The following is a 19,679-nucleotide window of genomic DNA, read 5'->3' on the forward strand; positions in this document are numbered from 1 at the left end:
CTTGATAAAGGCCATTCTGACTGGAGTGACATGGAATCTTAGAGTAGGTTTGTTTTGCATTTTTCTAATTACTAGAGATGTTGAACATTTTTTTCATATATTTGTTATAAATGTATTTCTGCTGTGAAGTATCTGTTCAGTTCCTGAGTCCACTTATTAATTGGTTTATTTGTGTTTTTGGTGTTCAGTTTTTATGTATCTTAGAAATTTATGCTTTACCTAAGGTGCATGTGTTAAAGATATTCTTCCATTCTATAGGCTCTCTTTTTCACATTGTTGATTCTTTTCTTTCCTGAGAAGAGGATTTTTAGTATGAATCCATCCTTGGATTCTTGATTTTACTTCTTGTGCATTAGGAGTCTTATTAAGAAAGTCAATTCCTAAGCCAACATGGTGATTATTTGGGCCTACTTTTTCTTTTTCTTTTTTTTAATTTTTTTTTTTTTAATTTTATATATGACAGAAGAATGTATTACAATTCATATTAGACATATAGAACACAATTTTTCATATCTCTGGTTGTATACAAAGTATATTCACACCAATTTGTTTCTTAATACATTTACTCTGGATAATGATGACCATCACATTTCACCATCATTTCTAACCCCATGCTGCCTCCTTACCCTCCCATCCCTCTGCCCTATCTACATTTTCTCTATTTCTCCCATGCTCCCCCTCTGTACCCCACTTTGAATCAGTCTCCTTATATCAGAGAAAACATTTGACATTTGTCTTTCGGGGGGATTGGCTAACTTCACTTAGCATTATCTCCTCCAACTTCATACATTTACCTGCAAATTCCATGACTTTATTCTCTCTCTCTTTTTTTTTTTTTCTGAGTAATATTCCATTGTGTATACATACCACTTTTTTTTATCCATTCATCTACTGAAGGGCATCTTGATTGGTTCTACAATTTAGCTATTGTAAATTGTGCTGCTATAAATATTGGTGTAGCTGTGTCCTTTTATTATGCTGATTTTAAGTACTTCGAGTATAGACTGAGGAGAGGGATAGCTGGGTAAAATGGAGGTCCATTCCCAATTTTCCAAAGAATCTCCATACTACTTTCCATGTTGGCTGTACCAATTTTCAGTCCCACCAGCAGTGTATGAGTATACCTTTTCCCCCACATTCTCACCAACACTTATTGTTGTTTATAATCATAATAGCTGCCATTCTGATTGGAGTGAAATGAAATCTTAGTGTAGTTTTGATTTGCATTTCTATAATTGCTAGCAATGATGAACATTTTTAAATGTATTTTTTTGAATGATTGTATATCTCTGTTCAGTTCAGGTCCATGCCCATTTATTGATTAGTTTTTTGTTGTTGTTGTTGTTGTTGTTTGTTTGTTTTGGTGTTTAGCTTTTTGAGTTCTTTATATACACTAGAGATTAGTGCTCTATATGATGTGTGAGGGGTAAAAATTTGCTCCTAATATGTAGGCTTTCTATTTACCTCACAGATTTTTTTTTCTGAGAAGAAACTTTTTAATTTGAATCCATCCCATTTATTGATTCTTGATTTTAATTCTTGTGCTTTGGGAGTCTTGTTAAGGAAGTTGGGGGCTAATCCCACATGATGAAGATTAGGGCCTACTTTTTTTCTCAGAGCCTCTGATTTTATTCCTAGGTTCTTGATCCATTTTGAGTTGAGTTTTTGTGCATGGTGAGACAAATGGGTTTAATTTCAGTTTGTTGCATATGGATTTCCAGTTTTCCCAGCACCATTTGTTGAAGAGTCTATCTTTTCTCCAATGCACGTTTTGGGCACTTTTGTCTAGTATAAGATAATTGTAATTTTGTGGGTTAGTCTGTGTGTCCTCTATTCTGTACCATTGGTTTACCAGTTTGTTTTGGTGCCAATATGATGCTGTTTTTGTTTTTGTACAGTTTAAGGTCTAGTATAGTGATGCCAGCTACTTCACTCTTTCTGCTAAGGATTTAATAATAGCTTTAGCTATTCTGGGTCTCTTATTTTTCCAGGTGAATTTCATAATTGCTTTTCTATTTCTATGAGAATGCCATTGGAATTTTGATTGGAATTGCATTAAATCTATATAGTGCTTTTAGAAGTATGGTCATTTAGATAATATTAATTCTTCCTATTTAAGATCAAGGTAGATCTTTCCATCTTCTAAGGTCTTCTTTGATTTATTTCTTTAGGGTTCTGTAGTTTTCATTGTATAGATCTTTCACCTCTTCTGTTAAGTTGATTCCCAATTCTCTCTTTCTTTTTTTTTTTCCCCCTCCCAGGCTATTGTAATTGGGGTAGTTTTCCTCGCTGCCATTTCTGAGGATTTTTCACTAATGTACAGAAATGTCTTTGAATTATGGGTGTTGATTTTATATCCTGCTACTTTGCTGAATTCATTTACTAGTTCTAGAAGTTTGCTGGTGGAATTTTTATGTCTTCTAGGTATAGAATTATATCATTAGCAAATAGTGTTAATTTGAGTTCTTTTTTTTTTTTTCTAAGTATATCCCTTTAATTTCTTTCATCTGTCTAATTGCTCTGGCCAGTGTTTCAAGAACTATGTTAAATAGAAATTGTGAAAGAGGGCATTCCGACAGGCCGGCCGGGCTCGCGGGCGCGCACGGAGGCCGAGGAGAGCCGGTGCCGCCGCCCGCTCGTCGCCGCCGCCGCCGCCCACTCGTCGCCGCCGCCCATGGCGAGGCCCCGCCGCCGCCGCCGCTGCTAACCCGGCGGCCGGCCGCGGCTTCCGCCCCCTCCTGCAGCGGCGGCGGGCGGGCCTCCCTCCACGCCCCCGCGCCCCGCACGGGGGACCGGGAAGAAGGCGAAAGCAGCAGGAATCGGGGGGCAGCCGAAGATGGGGAACACTACCTCGTGCTGCGTGTCGTCCAGCCCCAAGCTCCGGAGGAATGCCCACTCCCGGCTGGAGTCCTATCGGCCCGACACGGACCTGAGCCGTGAGGACACGGGCTGCAACCTGCAGCACATCAGCGACCGGGAGAACATCGACGATTTGAACATGGAATTCAATCCTTCAGATCATCCTCGGGCCAGCACAATATTCCTCAGTAAATCTCAGACAGACGTGAGAGAAAAACGCAAGAGTCTCTTCATTAACCATCATCCTCCTGGACAAATTACAAGGAAATACAGTTCCTGCTCTACTATTTTCCTAGATGATAGCACAGTCAGTCAACCAAACCTCAAGTATACAATTAAATGTGTAGCTCTTGCAATATATTACCACATCAAAAACAGGGACCCAGATGGAAGGATGCTCTTAGATATTTTTGATGAAAACCTTCATCCTCTTTCGAAATCCGAAGTGCCACCAGATTATGACAAACATAACCCAGAGCAGAAACAGATATACCGGTTTGTTCGAACACTGTTTAGTGCTGCTCAGCTGACGGCCGAATGTGCCATTGTCACCCTGGTATACCTTGAAAGACTTTTAACGTATGCAGAAATAGATATCTGTCCGGCCAACTGGAAGCGAATTGTTCTAGGGGCGATCCTTCTGGCCTCCAAGGTGTGGGATGACCAGGCCGTGTGGAATGTGGATTACTGCCAGATCCTGAAAGACATCACGGTGGAGGACATGAATGAGCTAGAGCGACAGTTTCTTGAATTGCTCCAGTTCAACATCAACGTCCCTTCCAGTGTATACGCCAAGTATTATTTTGATCTTCGTTCTTTGGCAGAAGCAAATAACCTGAGCTTTCCTTTGGAGCCACTGAGCAGGGAAAGGGCCCACAAGCTTGAGGCTATTTCTCGCCTCTGCGAGGACAAGTACAAGGACCTGAGAAGATCCACGAGGAAGCGGTCAGCAAGTGCTGACAATCTGAATCTGGCGAGGTGGTCCCCAGCCATCATCTCCTAACCATGGATGTCCCCACTGGAGGCCGCACCATCCCTCAGTTTCTCCTTTAGTTTGAGAAAAAACGAACTTGGGGTGGTTTTGTTTTTGTTTTTCCCTTTCCTTTTCTTTTTTAACTCACAGCTCCATCAGGCTGCCTTTATGACCTCCTCCACGCTGCGTGAACTGCACGCAGCAAGGCTTTGAGGAAGCAAGATCAGTATTGTGGAAATCCTGTTTCATGCCTTTCCCCATCATCAACAGCACTTCCTTCGTGGAGGAAACAGACTCTAATCCTGGAGGAGGAAATAAAGGGAAAGGGAAGTCGTGTGGAGGCAGGGAAAATGGTTGAACGCCTTGACCATTTCTTAAGTCCCCCATCTGGTCAGTAGATGAATATGACAAAAAAAAAAAAAAAACAACAACAAAAAACCACACAGTAGATAGCATTAAAGACGGGAGTGCCACGTTTATCACCCCCATTTGGATCAGTATGTTGTGTAAGACTTCTTGCATTCCTTCTTGCTGCTTTTTGGGATTTGGGGGATTTTCATTCGTTTGTTTTTATTCCGTTTTCATTTTGGTCCCATAGAGCAGAGAATATAGTTTGTACCCACCATGGCACAGACATCCAAATAAATAGTACCAGTTTGTTTCTCTCTGCACTACTCTGCGAGCTGTCTTCTGAGCTTTCTTCCTCACAAGTGGGCTGTGCTCATTATATTTCTGTACATCTTGATTTTATACAGTTTTTCTTCAACCATGGCAAAGTTAACTTGACTGTAGTGCTGAACCAAAAGTATCCCTTGCCCTTTTTACCCCTCACCCCAAGAAAATTTTAGATCATATGGGTGCTTGTGCCTTCCAATTATCTTGCAGTTGCTGTTTTTCCCCCTCTGGCCGGAAGTTTTAGTTACAAAAATCAGTCAGACTTTGTGGACTAAAGGAAACAATGTGCAGCCAAGGGCATCCTCTGGTTGAGAACTTTCCCAGGGAGCTCATTGTTTGCCCAAGTCATTGTGTAGGAGCCATTTCTTTGTACTCCCTGCCTAGTTCATTCTTCTACTTCCATGTCCATTGTTGCAAGCAATATTATTCTCAATTTTTATATGTTTACTTTAAATCAAAGTTAGTCTATTTGTATAAAATTTTTTAAAAATCTAAAATTAAAAAAAATGGGGTGGGTGGGGTATTCCAGTGGGCGGACCATCGAAGGGAAAATGTTACTATTTACTGAGGTATTTTTCACAGAATGATGAATAAAACAACTCAACTTGCATTTTCATTGTGGGTGCTTAGAGAAGTTATACAAAATTCAAACTGTGAAGGCTTATGCTTCATTAATTATGACCGAACTTTGTCATTTTCTGACTATCCCTGATTTCCTTATGGGCTAGATAAGAATCTTTTATATCAAATAAAGTAAAAAGGTTAAAGATAGAGTATCAAATAGTAAATTTGATATGAAGCCTGAGAATCTGAGTCATTTACACTTTGGATTTTGCTTATTTTATTAGGTAACAGTGACTGAGGTTTCTGAGCTTTTTCCTTTTTCAAGTCTCTGAGGCAAATGGCAGCAGTTGGTCTGTTTCACCTCCCTTCTATGTGAGCTTGGAAAACTTTGGACTCTTACGTTAGTCTTAAGAACCTTAAAATTGTACCCCCAATCTCCAACATGTCTACTCTTAATGAAACAAGTTTGGAAATGGAGGGGACTCAGAAAGTCAAGAACACCCAGCCAAAGTGCTAGTCAGGTTTCAATGGAGTATGTGTTATGTATGATCATAATTGTTCAGGCCAGAATAATGATCAGGTTCTTCCTGGACTGAACTTTCAGACAAGCAGAAAATGAAGAGTTAAATACCTTCCCATGTAATTGTGTTGACTTATTCTGAATGAGTACCAAAATCACCTTCTCTCTTCAAGTAAGAGTTGAATTTAGAACTTTAAACAGAAGTCTAAAAATGTAGAAAGTGTCGTTTTATATTCCCTAATCTCTATATAGCTTCAAAAGGGACATATTTTCTTAGCTGAATATGAATACCTCTTAGACATAAATTTGTTCCTCTCATGTAAAATATCTTATTTTACTGATCCATTTCAGGAAAGAGGTTCTGCTGACTTTATAGCAGAAATCTTATTTTTATCCCTTTTATTTGAATGAGAGATTTGAAAATTGAACTATGTAAATATTTCAATGCATCTACTATAATTTTGTGGAGTTTATTAAACTACTTTAAAAAAAAAAAAAAAAGAAAGAGGGCATTCCTGTGTTGTTCCAGATTTTAGAGAGAATGCCTTCAATTTTTCTTCATTTAAAATGATGTTGGCCTGGGACTTAGCATAGATAGCCTTTATAATGCTGAGATAAGTTCTTGTTATCCTAAATTTTTCTAGTGTTCTGAACATGAAGGTGTGCTGTATTTTTTCAAATGCTTTTTCTGCATATGTTTTGATGATCATATAATTCTTATCTTTAAGTCTATTGATGTGATGTATTACATTTATTGATTCCTGTCTGTTGAACCACCCTTGCATCACTGGTCTGAAACCCACTTGATTGTGGTGCATAATCTTTTTGATGTGTTTTTGTATTTGATTTGCCAGGATTTTATTGAGAATTTTTGTATCTATTTTCATTAGAGATATATGTCTGGAGTTGTTTTTGTTGTTGTTGTTGTTGTTGTTTGATATGTCTTTGCCTGGTTTTGGAATCAGGGTGATACTGGCTTCATAGAATGAGTTTGGAAGTGGTCCCTCTTTTTCTATTTCCTGAAATAAATTGAAGAGTATTGGTGTTAGTTTTTTTTAAAAGGTCTTGTAAAAGTCGGCTGTGTATCCATCCAGTCCTGGGCTTTTTTTGGTTGGTAGGTTTCTGGTGACGTTTTCTATTTTGTTGCTTGAAATTGATCTGCTTAAATCGTGAATCTCATCCTGATTCAATTTGGGCAAATCATATGACTCTAGAAATTTTTTGATGCCTTTGATATTTTCTATTATATTGGAATAGTACAAGTTTTCAAAATAATTTGTAATTATTTTCTGTGTTTCTGTAATGTCTATTAAAATATTTCTTTTTTCATCACAGATATTCATAATTTGAGTTGTATCTCTCCTTTTCTTTGTTAACATGGCTAAGGGTCTGTCAATTTTATTTATTTTTTCAAATAACCAAATTTTTGTTCTGTCAATTTTTTTTTCAATTGTTTCTTTTGTTTCAATTTCATTGATTTGATTTCAGCTGTTTTTAAAATTATTTCCTGTCTTCTACTGCTTTTGGTGCTGATTTGTTTTTCTTTTCTGGGGCTTTGAGATGTAATGTTGAGTCATTTATGTGTTGACTTTTTCTTCTTTTAAAGAATGAACTCCATGCAATGAACTTTTCTCTTAGAACTCCCTCCATAGTGTCCCAGAGATTTTAATATGTTGTGTCTGCATTCTCATTCACCTCTAAGTTTTTTTTTCTTTTAATCTCCTCCTTGATGTCTTCTGCAACACATTGTTCATTCAATAGCATATTATTTAGTCTCCAGGTGTTGGAGTAGCTTTTATTTCTTCTTTTATCATTGATTTCTAATTTTATTCCATTATGATCTAATAGAATGCAGGTAGTATGTCTACTTTTTTATATTTGCTAAGAGTTGCATATGGTGTATTTTATAGAAGGATATGGTGTATTTTATAGAAGGAACCATGTGCTGCTGAGAAGAAAGTGTACTTGCTTGTTGAAGGATGGAATATTATATATATGCCAGTTAAGTCTAAATCACTGATTGTATTATTGAGTTCTATAGTTCCTTTGTTCAACTTTTGTTTGGAAGGTCAATCAACTGTTGAAAGAGCTGTTAAATATTCCCAAAATTATTGTGTTGTGGTCTATTTGATTCTTGAACCTGAGAAGAGTTTGTTTGATGAACATAGATGCTCCAATGTTTGAAGCATCTCTATTTAAAATTGTCAAGTCTTATTAGTGTATAGTTACCTTGAGCAGTATGTAGTGTCTTTCTATATCCCTTTTGATTAACTTTATCTTGAAGTCGACTTTATTGACAAGAGGATGGAAACTCCTGTTTGCTTCCACAGTCCATGTGAGTTGTATAATTTTTCCCAACCCCTCACCTTCAGTCTGTGGATGTCTTTTCCTATGAAATGAGTCTCTTGGAGGCAGCATATTTTGGGGTCTTTTTTTTTTTTTGATCCAATCTGCTAATCTATGTCTTTTGATTGGTGAGTTTAAGCTATTAACATTCAGAGTTATTATTGAGACACAATTTGTATTCACAGCCATTTTTTGTTCATTTTTGGTATTTAACATGAATTGCTTTCTCCCCTGATTAGGTTTTTCTTTAGTGTAATATTTCCCTCTGCTCATTTTCATCCTTGTTTTTTATTTCCTTGTCGTGGAATATTTTCCTGAGGATGTTCTGTAATGCAAGCTTTCTAGTTGTAAATTCTTTTAACTTGTGTTTATTGTAGAAGGTTTTTATTTCATCATCAAATCTAAAGCTTAGTTTTGCTGGATATAAGATTCTTGGTTGGAATTCATTTTTCTTTCAGAACTTGGTATATGTTGTTCCACAGTCTCCTGGCTTTGAGGGCCTGGGTTGAAAAAGTTGCTGAGATACGAATTGATCTCCCCCTATATGTGATCTGATTCCTCTCTCTTGCAGCTTTTATGATTCTATCTTTATTCTGTATGCTAGGCATTTTCATTATAATGTGCCTTGGTGTAGATCTGTTGTGATTTGTTTTTCTGTAAGCCTCTGGTATTTGACTTTCCAATTCATTCTTCATGCTTGGGAATTTTTCTGATATTATCTCATTGAAGAGATTGTGCATTCCTTTGGTTTGAAAATCTGTGCCTTCCTCTATCCCAATAACTCTTAGATTTGGTCTTTTGATGCTGTCCCATGATTCGTGGATGTTCTCTTCATGTTTTCTTAATATCTTCACTGTGGGATCAATTTTATATTCCAGATTGCATACTTTGTCTTCATTATCTGACTTTTTTTTTCCTAAGTGAACTAGTGTGTTAGTTATGCTTTCTATTGAGATTTTTATTTGGTTTATTGTATCCTTTATTTCAAGGATTTCTGACTCTTTTTCCTGACTTTACCTCTTTCCTGAAGTAATCTCTTGCTACCTGTATTTGCTCTCTTATCTCCTTGTTGGAGTGATCAATTTTTCCTGTATTTGCTCATTTAGGTCATTCTTTAATTCACAGATCATTTTAATTATTTAATTTTACCTTCTGAACTCCTTCTCTGACATTTCATCAACTTCACAGTCCATGGGTTCTGTTATTGTAATATTCTGGTTTGTTTGGAGGCACTTTCCTCCCTTGATTTTTTCATGTTGTTTATGTGTCTTCCTTTCTTGCAGTGTGGATCCTGGACCTAGGTCCCAAGCAAGCCAGTTAGGAAGATCTGGTTTGGGCCTGAACTCCAGCAGTTGTCTGGTGGTCACAAAGGGTGATTCCATTCCAGAGGTGGGTGTCTGCTGATGGCAGGGTGGTCCAGGACCTACTGTGAGCCTGGGTACCATGCAGGACACTGTGGGGAGATCTGGGCCCTGGGCCTGCCCTCCCTCAGTAGTCTTCTGGTTAGAAGGGGTGGTCCCATGCCAGAGGCTGGGGTCCAACTTGTGTCTCCTACTTTTTTCTTCTATCTGGCACAGGGTCTCTGTTCTAGTGCTTTAGTTTAGTTGAGTTTCCTGGAGGGTGAGAGATAGAGGTTTAATTTAATTTTGTTACATGTGGTTTTCCACTTTTCTCAGCACAATTTGTTGGCTATCTTTTCTCCAGTAAATGCTTTTGGCACCTTTGTCCAGTATGAGATAACTGTATTTGTATGGGTTTGTCTCTGTGTCTTCTATCCTGCACCATTGGTCTACTTGTCTGTTTTGGTGCCAATATCATGCAATTTTTGCTGATGTCTCTGTAGTATAGTTTAGAGTCTGTTATTGTGATGCTTCCTGCTTCACTTTTCTTATTAAGGATTGCTTGGTTTATTCTGGATATTTTTTTTTCAAATGAATTTCATGATTGCTTTTTCTATTGGATTAAATCTGTATAATGTTTTTTTGTCAGACAGCTATTTTAACAATATTAATTCTGCCTATCCAAGAACATGAGAGATTAAATATCTCTCATCTTCTAAAGTATTCTTCAATTTTTTTTTTCTTTAATGTTGTGTAGTTTCCATTGCAGAAGTCTTCCCACTCTTTTGTTAGATTGATTCTTAAGAATTTTACATTCTCAATGCTTTTGGTAATGGGGTAGTTTTCCCAATTTCTTTTTCATTGAATTCATCATTGATGTATAGAAATACATTTGATTCAGGGGTGTTATTTTACATTCTGCTAATTCATTTATTAGTTCTAGAAGTTTTCTGGTTGGATTTTTTTTTTTTTTGATCTTTTAAATATAGAATCATGTGTTGGTGAATAGTCATAGTTTGAGTTATTTGTATCCATTTAATTCCTTTCATCTGTCTAATTGCTCTGGGTAGACTCTGCAGAACTATGTTGAATAGAAATAGTAATAAAGGGCATCCTGCCTTGTTCCAGTTTTTAGGGGAAATGCTATTAATTTTTTTTTTCCATTTGTAATGATTTCAGCCTTCAGTTTAGCATAGATAGCTTTTACAATGTTGCAGTATGCTCCTATCCCTAGATTTTCTAGAGTTTTGAGCATAAATGGATGCTGAATCTTGTCAAATGCTTTTACTGCATCTATTGAGATGATAATATGATATTTGTCTTTGAGCCTATTAATATGATAAATTCCATTAATTTATTTCTGTATGTTAAACCAACCTTGCATCCCTGGGATGAATCTGAATTGATGGTGGTGCACTATCTTTATAGTGTGCTTTTATATGTGATTTGCCAGAATTTTACTGAGAATATTTGCATCTATATTCATAGAGATATTGGTCTGAAGTTTTGATTTCTTGATGTCTCTTTATCTGGTTTTGGTACCTGGGTGATACTGGCCTCATAGAATGAGTTGGGAAGGGTTCATTTCTTTTCTCTTTCTTGAAATAATTTGAGGAGCATTTGTCTTAATTCTTCTTTGAATATCTTGTAAAGCTCACCTGAGAATGTCTGGTCCTGACCTTTTCTTGGTTGGCTTTTGTTAGCATCTTCTATTTCATTGCTTGAAATTGATTTGTTTAAATTGTGTATATCCTCTTGATTTTGTTTGGGTAGGTCATATGTCTTTAGAAATTTGTCAATGTCTTCAAGATTTTTTATTTTGTTGGAGTATAAATTTTCAAAACAGTTTCTGATTATCTTCTGTGTTTCAGACATGTTTGTTGGGATATTTCCTTCTTCATCACATATTATAGTAATTTGAATGTTTCTGTTTTTCTTCATGAGTATGGTTAATGATTTATCAATTTTATTTATTCTTTTCAAAGAACCAACTTTCTGTTTTGTCTAAGTTTTGGAATTTTTTGTCTGTTTGTTTCAATTTTATTGATTTCAGCTCTAATTTTAATTATTTTCAGTGTTCTACTGCTTTTGGTGTTAATTCATTCTTTTTCTAGGGCTTTGAGATATAATGTTAGATCATTTAGTAATTGACTTTCTATACTTTAAATGAATGAGTTCAACACAATGAATTTTTCTCTTAGCACTGCCTTCATAGTGTCTGAAGATTTTGATATGTTCTTCCAGTGTCTTTTTTACCTGTAAGTATTTTTTTAAAATTTCATCCCTTATTTTATCTGCTATTGGAGTAGCCTCTATTTTAAATTTTATCATTGATTTCCAATTTTATTTCATTATGATCTCACAGAATGCAAGGTAGTATCTTTTTTTTTTGGATTTGCTAAGAGTTGCTTTGTGGTATAGATATGATCTATATTAGAGAAGATCAATGTGCTATTGAGAAGAAAATTCACTTGTTGATGAATGAAATATTCTATATGTTTGTTAAGTCAATTTATTGATTTTATTATTGAGTTCTATAGTTTTGTTTGTTTGTTTGTTTGTTTGTTTAATTTTGTTTGGAAGATCTATCCAGTAATGATAGCAGTGTGTTAAAGTCACCCAGTATTATTATGTTGTGGTCTGTGTGATTCTTGAAGTTGAAAAGGGTTTGTTTGATGTACATAAATAATCCATTGTTTGGGGGATAAATATTTATTATGTCTTGTTGATATATAATCACTTTAAGAAGTATTAAATGTTCTTCTTTGTCCTTTATGACTAATTTTGGCTTGAAATTCACTTTACTGGTTATGAGGATAGAAACTGCTGCTTATTTATGTGGTTCATATGAGTGGTATGATATGTGCATCGTCTTGATCTGCCCAGTACAGAGAAGCTTTCCATGATTTGCAAACATCTCCCAATGTTCAGCACTCAGGACCACCTGGGAAAGAAGAACCTGATGTCTTAATAGAATCTATTTGCTTTAAGGCTGCATATTGGATGCACTGGGTGAAGTTAACATTGATCTCCTCCTTTAAGGTGAGGTACTGGAAACCTTCAGGGACATTTTAAGTCTAAAAGATAGAAACTGTACTACCTCGGGTCCACATTGCTAGATGGGAAGACACACAAACAACATGAAAAAAACAAAGGAACAATGTGTCCCAAACAATCCAAGATCCACTGCAACACAGTAGAGTAAATGTCAAAAAAGGAGTTCAGAATTTACATAGTTAAACTGATTTATGGGCTGGGATTGTGGCTAAGTAGTGGAGCACTTGTCTAGCATGTGTGAGGCCCTGGGTTTGATTCTCAGCACCTCATATAAATAAATAAAATAAAAGACCATTGATAACTAAAACAAAATTTAAAAACTGATTCATGACATAAAAGATGATGTGAGGAGTGAAATCAGAGATAAATTTCAGGAGATGAAAGGCCATTTCAATAAAGAGAGATTATTGAAAAAAAATCAAGCAGTAATCCTCAAAATGAAGGAATCAGTAAACCAAATTAAAATTTTAATGGGGAGTGTCACCAACAGACTAGACCACTTGGAAGACAGAACCTCAATCAATGAAGACAAAATATATAACATTGAAAATAAAATTGACTACACAGAGAAGATAGTAAGAAACCATGAATGAAACTTACAAGAATTATGGGATACTATGAAAAGACCCAATTTAAGACATTTCAGGATAGAGGAAGGTGCAGGGATACAAACCAATGTACAATCTTTTCCATGAAATAATATCATAAAATTTCCCAAGCCTAAAAAATGAAATGGAAAATCAAACAAAAGTGTCTTACATGACCCCCAAATGTACAAAATTACAGCAGACCCACACCAAGGCACATTATAATGAAAATGCCTTGCATACAGAATAAAGATAGAATTTTCAAGGCTGCAAGAGAAAAGTATCAGATTACATATAGGGGGATACTAATTCAGATCTCAGCTGATTTTTCAATCCAAACCCTCAAGCTAGCAGGTCCTCTAATGACAGGCACCAAGCTCTGAATGAAAATGAATGCCAAGAATTTTATACCAGCAAAATTAATCTCCAGAATTCAAAATGAAATAAAAACTTTCTATGATAAACAAAAGTTAAAAGAATTTACAACTAATTTACAACAAAAATTTACAAGAAAAAGCTTGCACTACCAAACATACTCAGCAAAATATTCCATGAAGAAGAAAAAAAAAAAGAAAAAGAAAAGTGAGTTTAAATCCTTTGGGTATAAAATGAGGAATGGAAGAGCTGGGTCAAATGATGCTTCCATTTCAAGTTTTCTTAGGAATCTCCATACCACTTTCCATAATCGTTGCATCAATTTGCAGTCCCACCAGCCATGTATGAGTGTACTTTTTTCCACACATCCTCAACAACATTTATTGTTGTTTGTATTCTTGATGATTTCCATTCTGACCAGAGTGAGATTTTGATTTGCATTTCTCTAAGTACTAGAGATGCTGAACATTTTTCATAATTTGTTGATCAATTGTATATAGCTGCATCAATGTTTATAGCAGCTCACTCACAATAGCTAAACTATGGAACCTTAAATAGCTGAGTGGATAAAAAATATTATATATATATATATATATATATATATATATATATATATATATATATATAATGTAATATTACTCAGCCTTAAGGAATAATTAAATTATGGCATTTGCATTTAAGTGGATGGAGCTGGAGAATATCATACTAAGGAAAATAAGGTAATCCCAAAGAACCAAAGGTCTAATATTTTTCTGATATGTGGATGCTAATTTGCAATAAGGGTTGGGGGCTATGGAAATTAGAGTTACTTTGGATTAAGTAGAGGAGAATGAAGTGGAGGAATGGGGTAAGAGAGATAGTAGAATGAATCTGACATTATTTCCCTATGTACATATATGACTATGTAACTGTTGTGATTTACATCATGTACAACCAGAAGAATGAGAAATTATACTCCATGAGTGTATAATGTGTCAAAGTTTATTCTACAGTTATATATAACTAATTAGAACAAATTAAAAATAAAAATAAAATAGAAGTGAAAACCCTGCAAAGGGAGGAACTATACTAAAAAAATAGATAATCAAAGAGGGAACTAACCAAATTAAAACTCAGAAAAATAATCCCAAATTAATGGAAATACAAATCATAGTTCAATAATAAACTTGACTCTCAATAGCTTAAACTCATCAATCAAAAGGCAGACTGGAAGATTGGATTACAAAACAAGACCTAACAATTTTCTCTCTCCAAGACACTCACCCACTCACCTCATAGGTAAAGTCATCTGTAGAATGAAGGTGAAAGAATGGAAAAATATGCTTTTTTTAACATACCCTTTCACCCAGATTCTCAATATTTTTTGTTTGTTTTGTGTTTGATGATCCCTCTTACAAATCCACCCAATTAACATGTACAGTTTTGCCTCAGGGTTTATTGACCAATCTATTTGGTTAACTATTGGCACAAGACTTACCCATTCATTCATTCAAAAGTTAAGGTCATAAAATATATAGGTGACATTTTCCTCTGTGCCCCAACCAAGTAAACCTTACAGGAGAAAACCCATCCTTACTCAATTTCCTCATAAGAAAGGGATAAAATGTCTCCTAGTCTGAGGGGGAACTAACTTTGAGGCCCAACTTTGTCAAACCTCTATAAGACCCTTAGGTCTACTATTTACTAAGGAAAACTCAAAAGTTAGAGGAAGATTGGATTAAATTCATTTCTTCCTTCCCAATACCCCAAACCCTAAAACAGTTGAGAGAATTCCTCAGCATAAAAGGATTTTGTAGACTATGGATGAAAGGGTATGCTGAAATAGCTTGTTCCCTATATCAACTAGTAAAATAGGCTCAAATAGCAAAAACTCATCTCCTAAAATGGGAACCTGAGGCCCAATTGGCATTTAAACAACTTCAGCAAGTTCTCCTTCATGCCCCAGCCTTAAGCAGCCCTGGTAGGACAAAGCTTCAGTTTGTATGTATCTAAAAGAATGGGAATAGTATTAGGAGTACTACCTCAGGCCCACTCAACAACTTGTGGCATTCTGAGGTCTTGGAAACTCAAAGAGTGAAGGTGATTCAGACTCTCTACAGGGTCAAGTTTCTGTAAATTTTATGTTCCTGTTTGATAATCTATGGCCCAGTTTGCTTGATTTTTAGCTATTTAATCTCTCTCAGGATTTTTTTTTTTAGTTGAATCTGTGACAGCCATAATTTGGAAGCATCTTGGTCATTATATACTTGTTATTATTGTTTTTCAAAATTATTATAAGCAAGCAAGGAAATGAAAAGTAATGACTGAGAAATTTTGAAAATTCAGTGATTATATTGTTTGGTAAAGCAAGAAAATCCAATACAGATGCTTCTATCCTATAGGACGAAATCCTCAAATTTACCATATAGAAATAACTTAGAGACTTACTTCATGACACTGAAGATGCATTCCTCTAAAGATATTCACAAAAGAAAGCAATCCTGAAGAGACTCTTTCCTAGATCAAAGGCAGAGGTACGACTTACAAAGGTAAAACAAACAAAATATCACTAGGAAAAAATATTGTTGGTTAAAGACCATGTCTTATGAATTCTACAGTTGTGGTAGAATTTATTGCAGGCTCTTTGTCAAGCGCACTTCAATTTTTCTAGGAATTGTGCCAACATATCAGATCCATTAGGTTGAGTAAAAATAGTGTAGGTCACAAAAGACCCCTAGTTTTTACACAAGCTCTTCTTCTGCTGATCCTTACAGTTTTCTGAAATGTTCTTATTCCTTTGTCTGGGCTCCTTGCCACATATTATCTTAAATTTATCTTAAAGCCTCTCATACCTTCTAAGTGGTAATTCTATCTTTATTTACTCTAAGACTCAGAAAGTTGCAAGGCGGGCACAAACATTGCCTTTATTGATATGTAAGTCATGATTACACTGTAATAATCATAATGATTGGAAGGAGGTTTCTAAAGAATTCAATGAATAGGAGAGTGCTCACATGATGCTGAATTCAGATTCCATGCTCTTGTTTTACATATAGGTTAAGCCCTCACTAGGTTTTCCTTCATTCTTCTCAGAGGCTGTCATTTTCTCCACTAAAATTGATGGTGACTATAACAATATTTACTTAATAACTCCAGAGGTTGTTCAAACATTAGTAGACTATAACTGGGAATCATGTGGAGAGTCATATAGAATTTTAGCAAGGACCACAGCACATCATCTTGCCTGCCCCTCATCTAGGAAAAAGAAGAAGGAATGGTAACTGCCCCATGGGAAATGGGTTGAATAGCAAAAACTGTTCTCCCTCTTGGCAGGAGAGCAAACATTGCAGGAGGAAAAACTCTCCAGATATCTTTCCAGTTGAAATCAAATGATGGTAAACAATGGTATAGAGGGTCACATCATACTAATTCATGAGAGCCAGCATTATTGTTACTGAAACTCTGTCCTTGGTTACTCCAAATATAGGTTATCGGGCACTCAGAAGACCTGGGCTGTCTCTTAGTATCTTCTATTAACTCTTCATGTGTATGGGTAAGCAATTACCTGTGATATGGAGCAACTATCATCTTAGAGCTTTCAAACATGCTTATAAATATTTTGATGCTGCTATCATTGGGAGACACTCAGGGCCTATGGGCTTTCTTTTTTAATTTGAGTAGGCTTGTGACTGTTTTGAGAAACAAATCATGGTAAGATGATCCTATATGACTTCTAAAGTGATATCATAAAAGATTATGTGGCTGCTACATAATTCTCTTAGGTTGCAGGCATAGAGGGAAGCCAGCTACCATGTAAGAACTTATACTACCAAAAGATCACAATTTTGAATAGATTATATGTAGGTGTTTTGGATAACAGCTCAAACTGAACTCCCAGCCAAGAGTTACCATCAACTGTAAGCTGCGTAAATGAATTATCTAATACATCCAGTCTAGCTGAGTTTTCATATGGTGGTAGCACCAGATGACATTTAATTTCAGCTGCATGAGAGAGCTAATGAAATAATGATCTAGCTGAATTCTCCTCATTTCCAAGCCATAGAATTGCTAGCAAAGTAAAATTATTATTTTAAGTTGAGAAATTAAGAGCTAATTTGTAATGCAGCAATAATACCTGAAGTAAAATTTGATACCTAGATTTGGAGGACTGCCATAACAGAAACCTAAGTTCCATGGCACTAGCTTCAGGCCAGGCAAAGGGTAGAAGCTAAAAATGTTTTTTTGAAGACAGGGAACAGAACTTTAGAGACCCCAGGCAAGATTTCAGTGAGAGAGTCGGGAAAAATAAGAAAAATATATGTGTAGAAGAAAGAGGAATCTTATTATGAAATAGTAAAAAATTTAGCAAAATATGTTACCTGTGGTAATATGAAAAAATATTTTAAAAATGGTATGTGATAACTGATAGATCAATCAATAAAATTTCCAAGAAGAATGACATATATATATTATCTGTGCATGATAAAGTACACAAAGAGAAAAATAATGAAATAAAAATATACAATAAAATTTGTTAGAGACTTTAATATTTTTTAAAATATAGAAGCCAAACTTGCTGGGTTTTAAAATAAAGCAATCTTATTCCAAGTCACTACCCACAAAAAATGTCAAAGCAAGAAAGGTCCTGAGGGCAAAGATCTGGTCCAAGATATGAAACCCTGTGTTAACATTTCACTAGATTTAAGGTGTAGTTCTACAGGCAATTTTCATATGGATAAAAAAGAGTTTTAAAGGATCTTATGGTATTTTCAACATTAGCCTCTAAGGAAATGTAAAGTAGATAAGAAATTATCTCAAATGTATTTGAATGTGGGTATTGCTTAAAGAATGTAATACAAATTGATACCTATGGAATCCGTGAAGCATTTAAAAGCATTATATCAGCTTGTATTGAAAGGGACAGGTACAAGAAGTTTCATGCTCATCTAGTACCCAGCCACATTGAAGATGAGATGAAAGGAAAACTCTAGGCTGTGAGATGGTGAAGAGAAGGCAACATCTTAGGAAATCTTTCAGTCATTGTCATTAAGTATGAAAAAGGAGAAGCAGATGCTGTGGCTCTGGTCAAATAAGGACCTTTCTGGTTGCTGGAATCACTCCATTTGTGAGTCTTGTTTTCACAATAATAACCTGAAAACCAACAGGTCTTATCCCAAGCAACATGCTGGCTAATGTTAGGCAACTATTGAGACAGAAATGTTCAAATTTTCAACTTGACCCTGGATTTGTTAATTTCTACTTTTAATCTTTCAATTTTTGATTAGGCATTTTGAAGCTATGGTATTGTTTTCTATTCCATTAGGATTGATATTTATTCCTGATAATTTGGTCTTCTTATTCTAAAATTCCTCTGTATTACTAGTGAAACTCTTTAACTTGAAATATGTCACTTGTCAAATAACTTGATATTGTCGCTATAATTCATTTATTTCATTATAATAGTGTATTATAACCATTCCTTTATGTCAATCTATCTCTGTGTGCTTATATTTAAAAGTTAAGTAGCACAGTGTTGTGCTTTTAGTCAGTTTAGAAATCTGCCTTTTAAGCTGATTCCTTCACTTTTTTGTATTTAAGGATTGGGCTTAATTCTACTGCTTTGATATTTGTTTTATATTTGGACCATTTATTTATTTTTCTTTTCTACTTTCTTTTGAATTCATCATTATTTTTATTTTTCTATTTATATTTTAATTATCACCCTTGGCTTTTTAAAAAATATTTTAATGGTGATGATGCTGAGGATCAAACCTATGGCCTTGAACGTGTGAATAATGTTCTTTGCCATTGAGCTATAAACAATTGTTGGCTTTTTGAGTGTATTTTATATTTTTAAGTGTGTGTGTTCATGTATCTCTGTAGTAAATATATATATCATATATATTTAACCAATCACATTCTTCTTTAATTAACATAACTATGGTTCACATATGTTAAAATTATATTACAGCAGCATAATTTCATCACTTGATGCTAAAGTTTGTCATGAATTTTATTTGCTTATACACTAAAAATTCCACAATACATTATTATGTTTGCTTTGAAGAGATGAATCTTTTAAAATATTTTTTAATTATTACATATTTATTTATATATTAACTTTTTTATTCTCATTGATGTACTTTAAATATTGAGGCTTCTTTTAGGAATAATTATCTTTAAGATAGAAAAAATAATTCTTTTAATATTTATTTGAATGATTTAATGGTACTAATGAATTTTCTCCCTTTTTGCTCTATGAAAGCATATTTATTTTGCCTCTATTTGTGCAGGATATTCTACCTAAATATAGAAGTTTAGAACAACAGATTCATTTTTCTTTGAGCATTTTGATTATACATATTTTTGTCATCTGGCATCTATTATTTCGGATAAGAAGTCAT

The 19,679-nt window shown here is 35.0% G+C and overlaps 1 protein-coding gene across 1 annotated transcript; it reads left to right on the plus strand.

Annotated features, from left to right (window-relative positions):
• The first annotated feature begins 2,734 nt into the window (after nucleotides 1-2,734).
• Nucleotides 2,735-5,551, plus strand: LOC124085166 (cyclin-Y). Its single transcript, XM_046432695.2, has one exon. It carries the CDS (start codon nucleotides 2,837-2,839, stop codon nucleotides 3,860-3,862), a length of 1,026 nt encoding a protein of 341 aa, XP_046288651.1. The 5' UTR covers nucleotides 2,735-2,836; the 3' UTR covers nucleotides 3,863-5,551.
• Nucleotides 5,552-19,679: the final 14,128 nt, after the last annotated feature.

This window comes from Marmota monax, unplaced genomic scaffold, assembly GCF_021218885.2.
Source record: "Marmota monax isolate L192 unplaced genomic scaffold, Marmota_monax_Labrador192_F-V1.1 WCK01_AAM20220418_F8-fsc00062, whole genome shotgun sequence".
NCBI lineage: Eukaryota > Metazoa > Chordata > Mammalia > Rodentia > Sciuridae > Marmota > Marmota monax.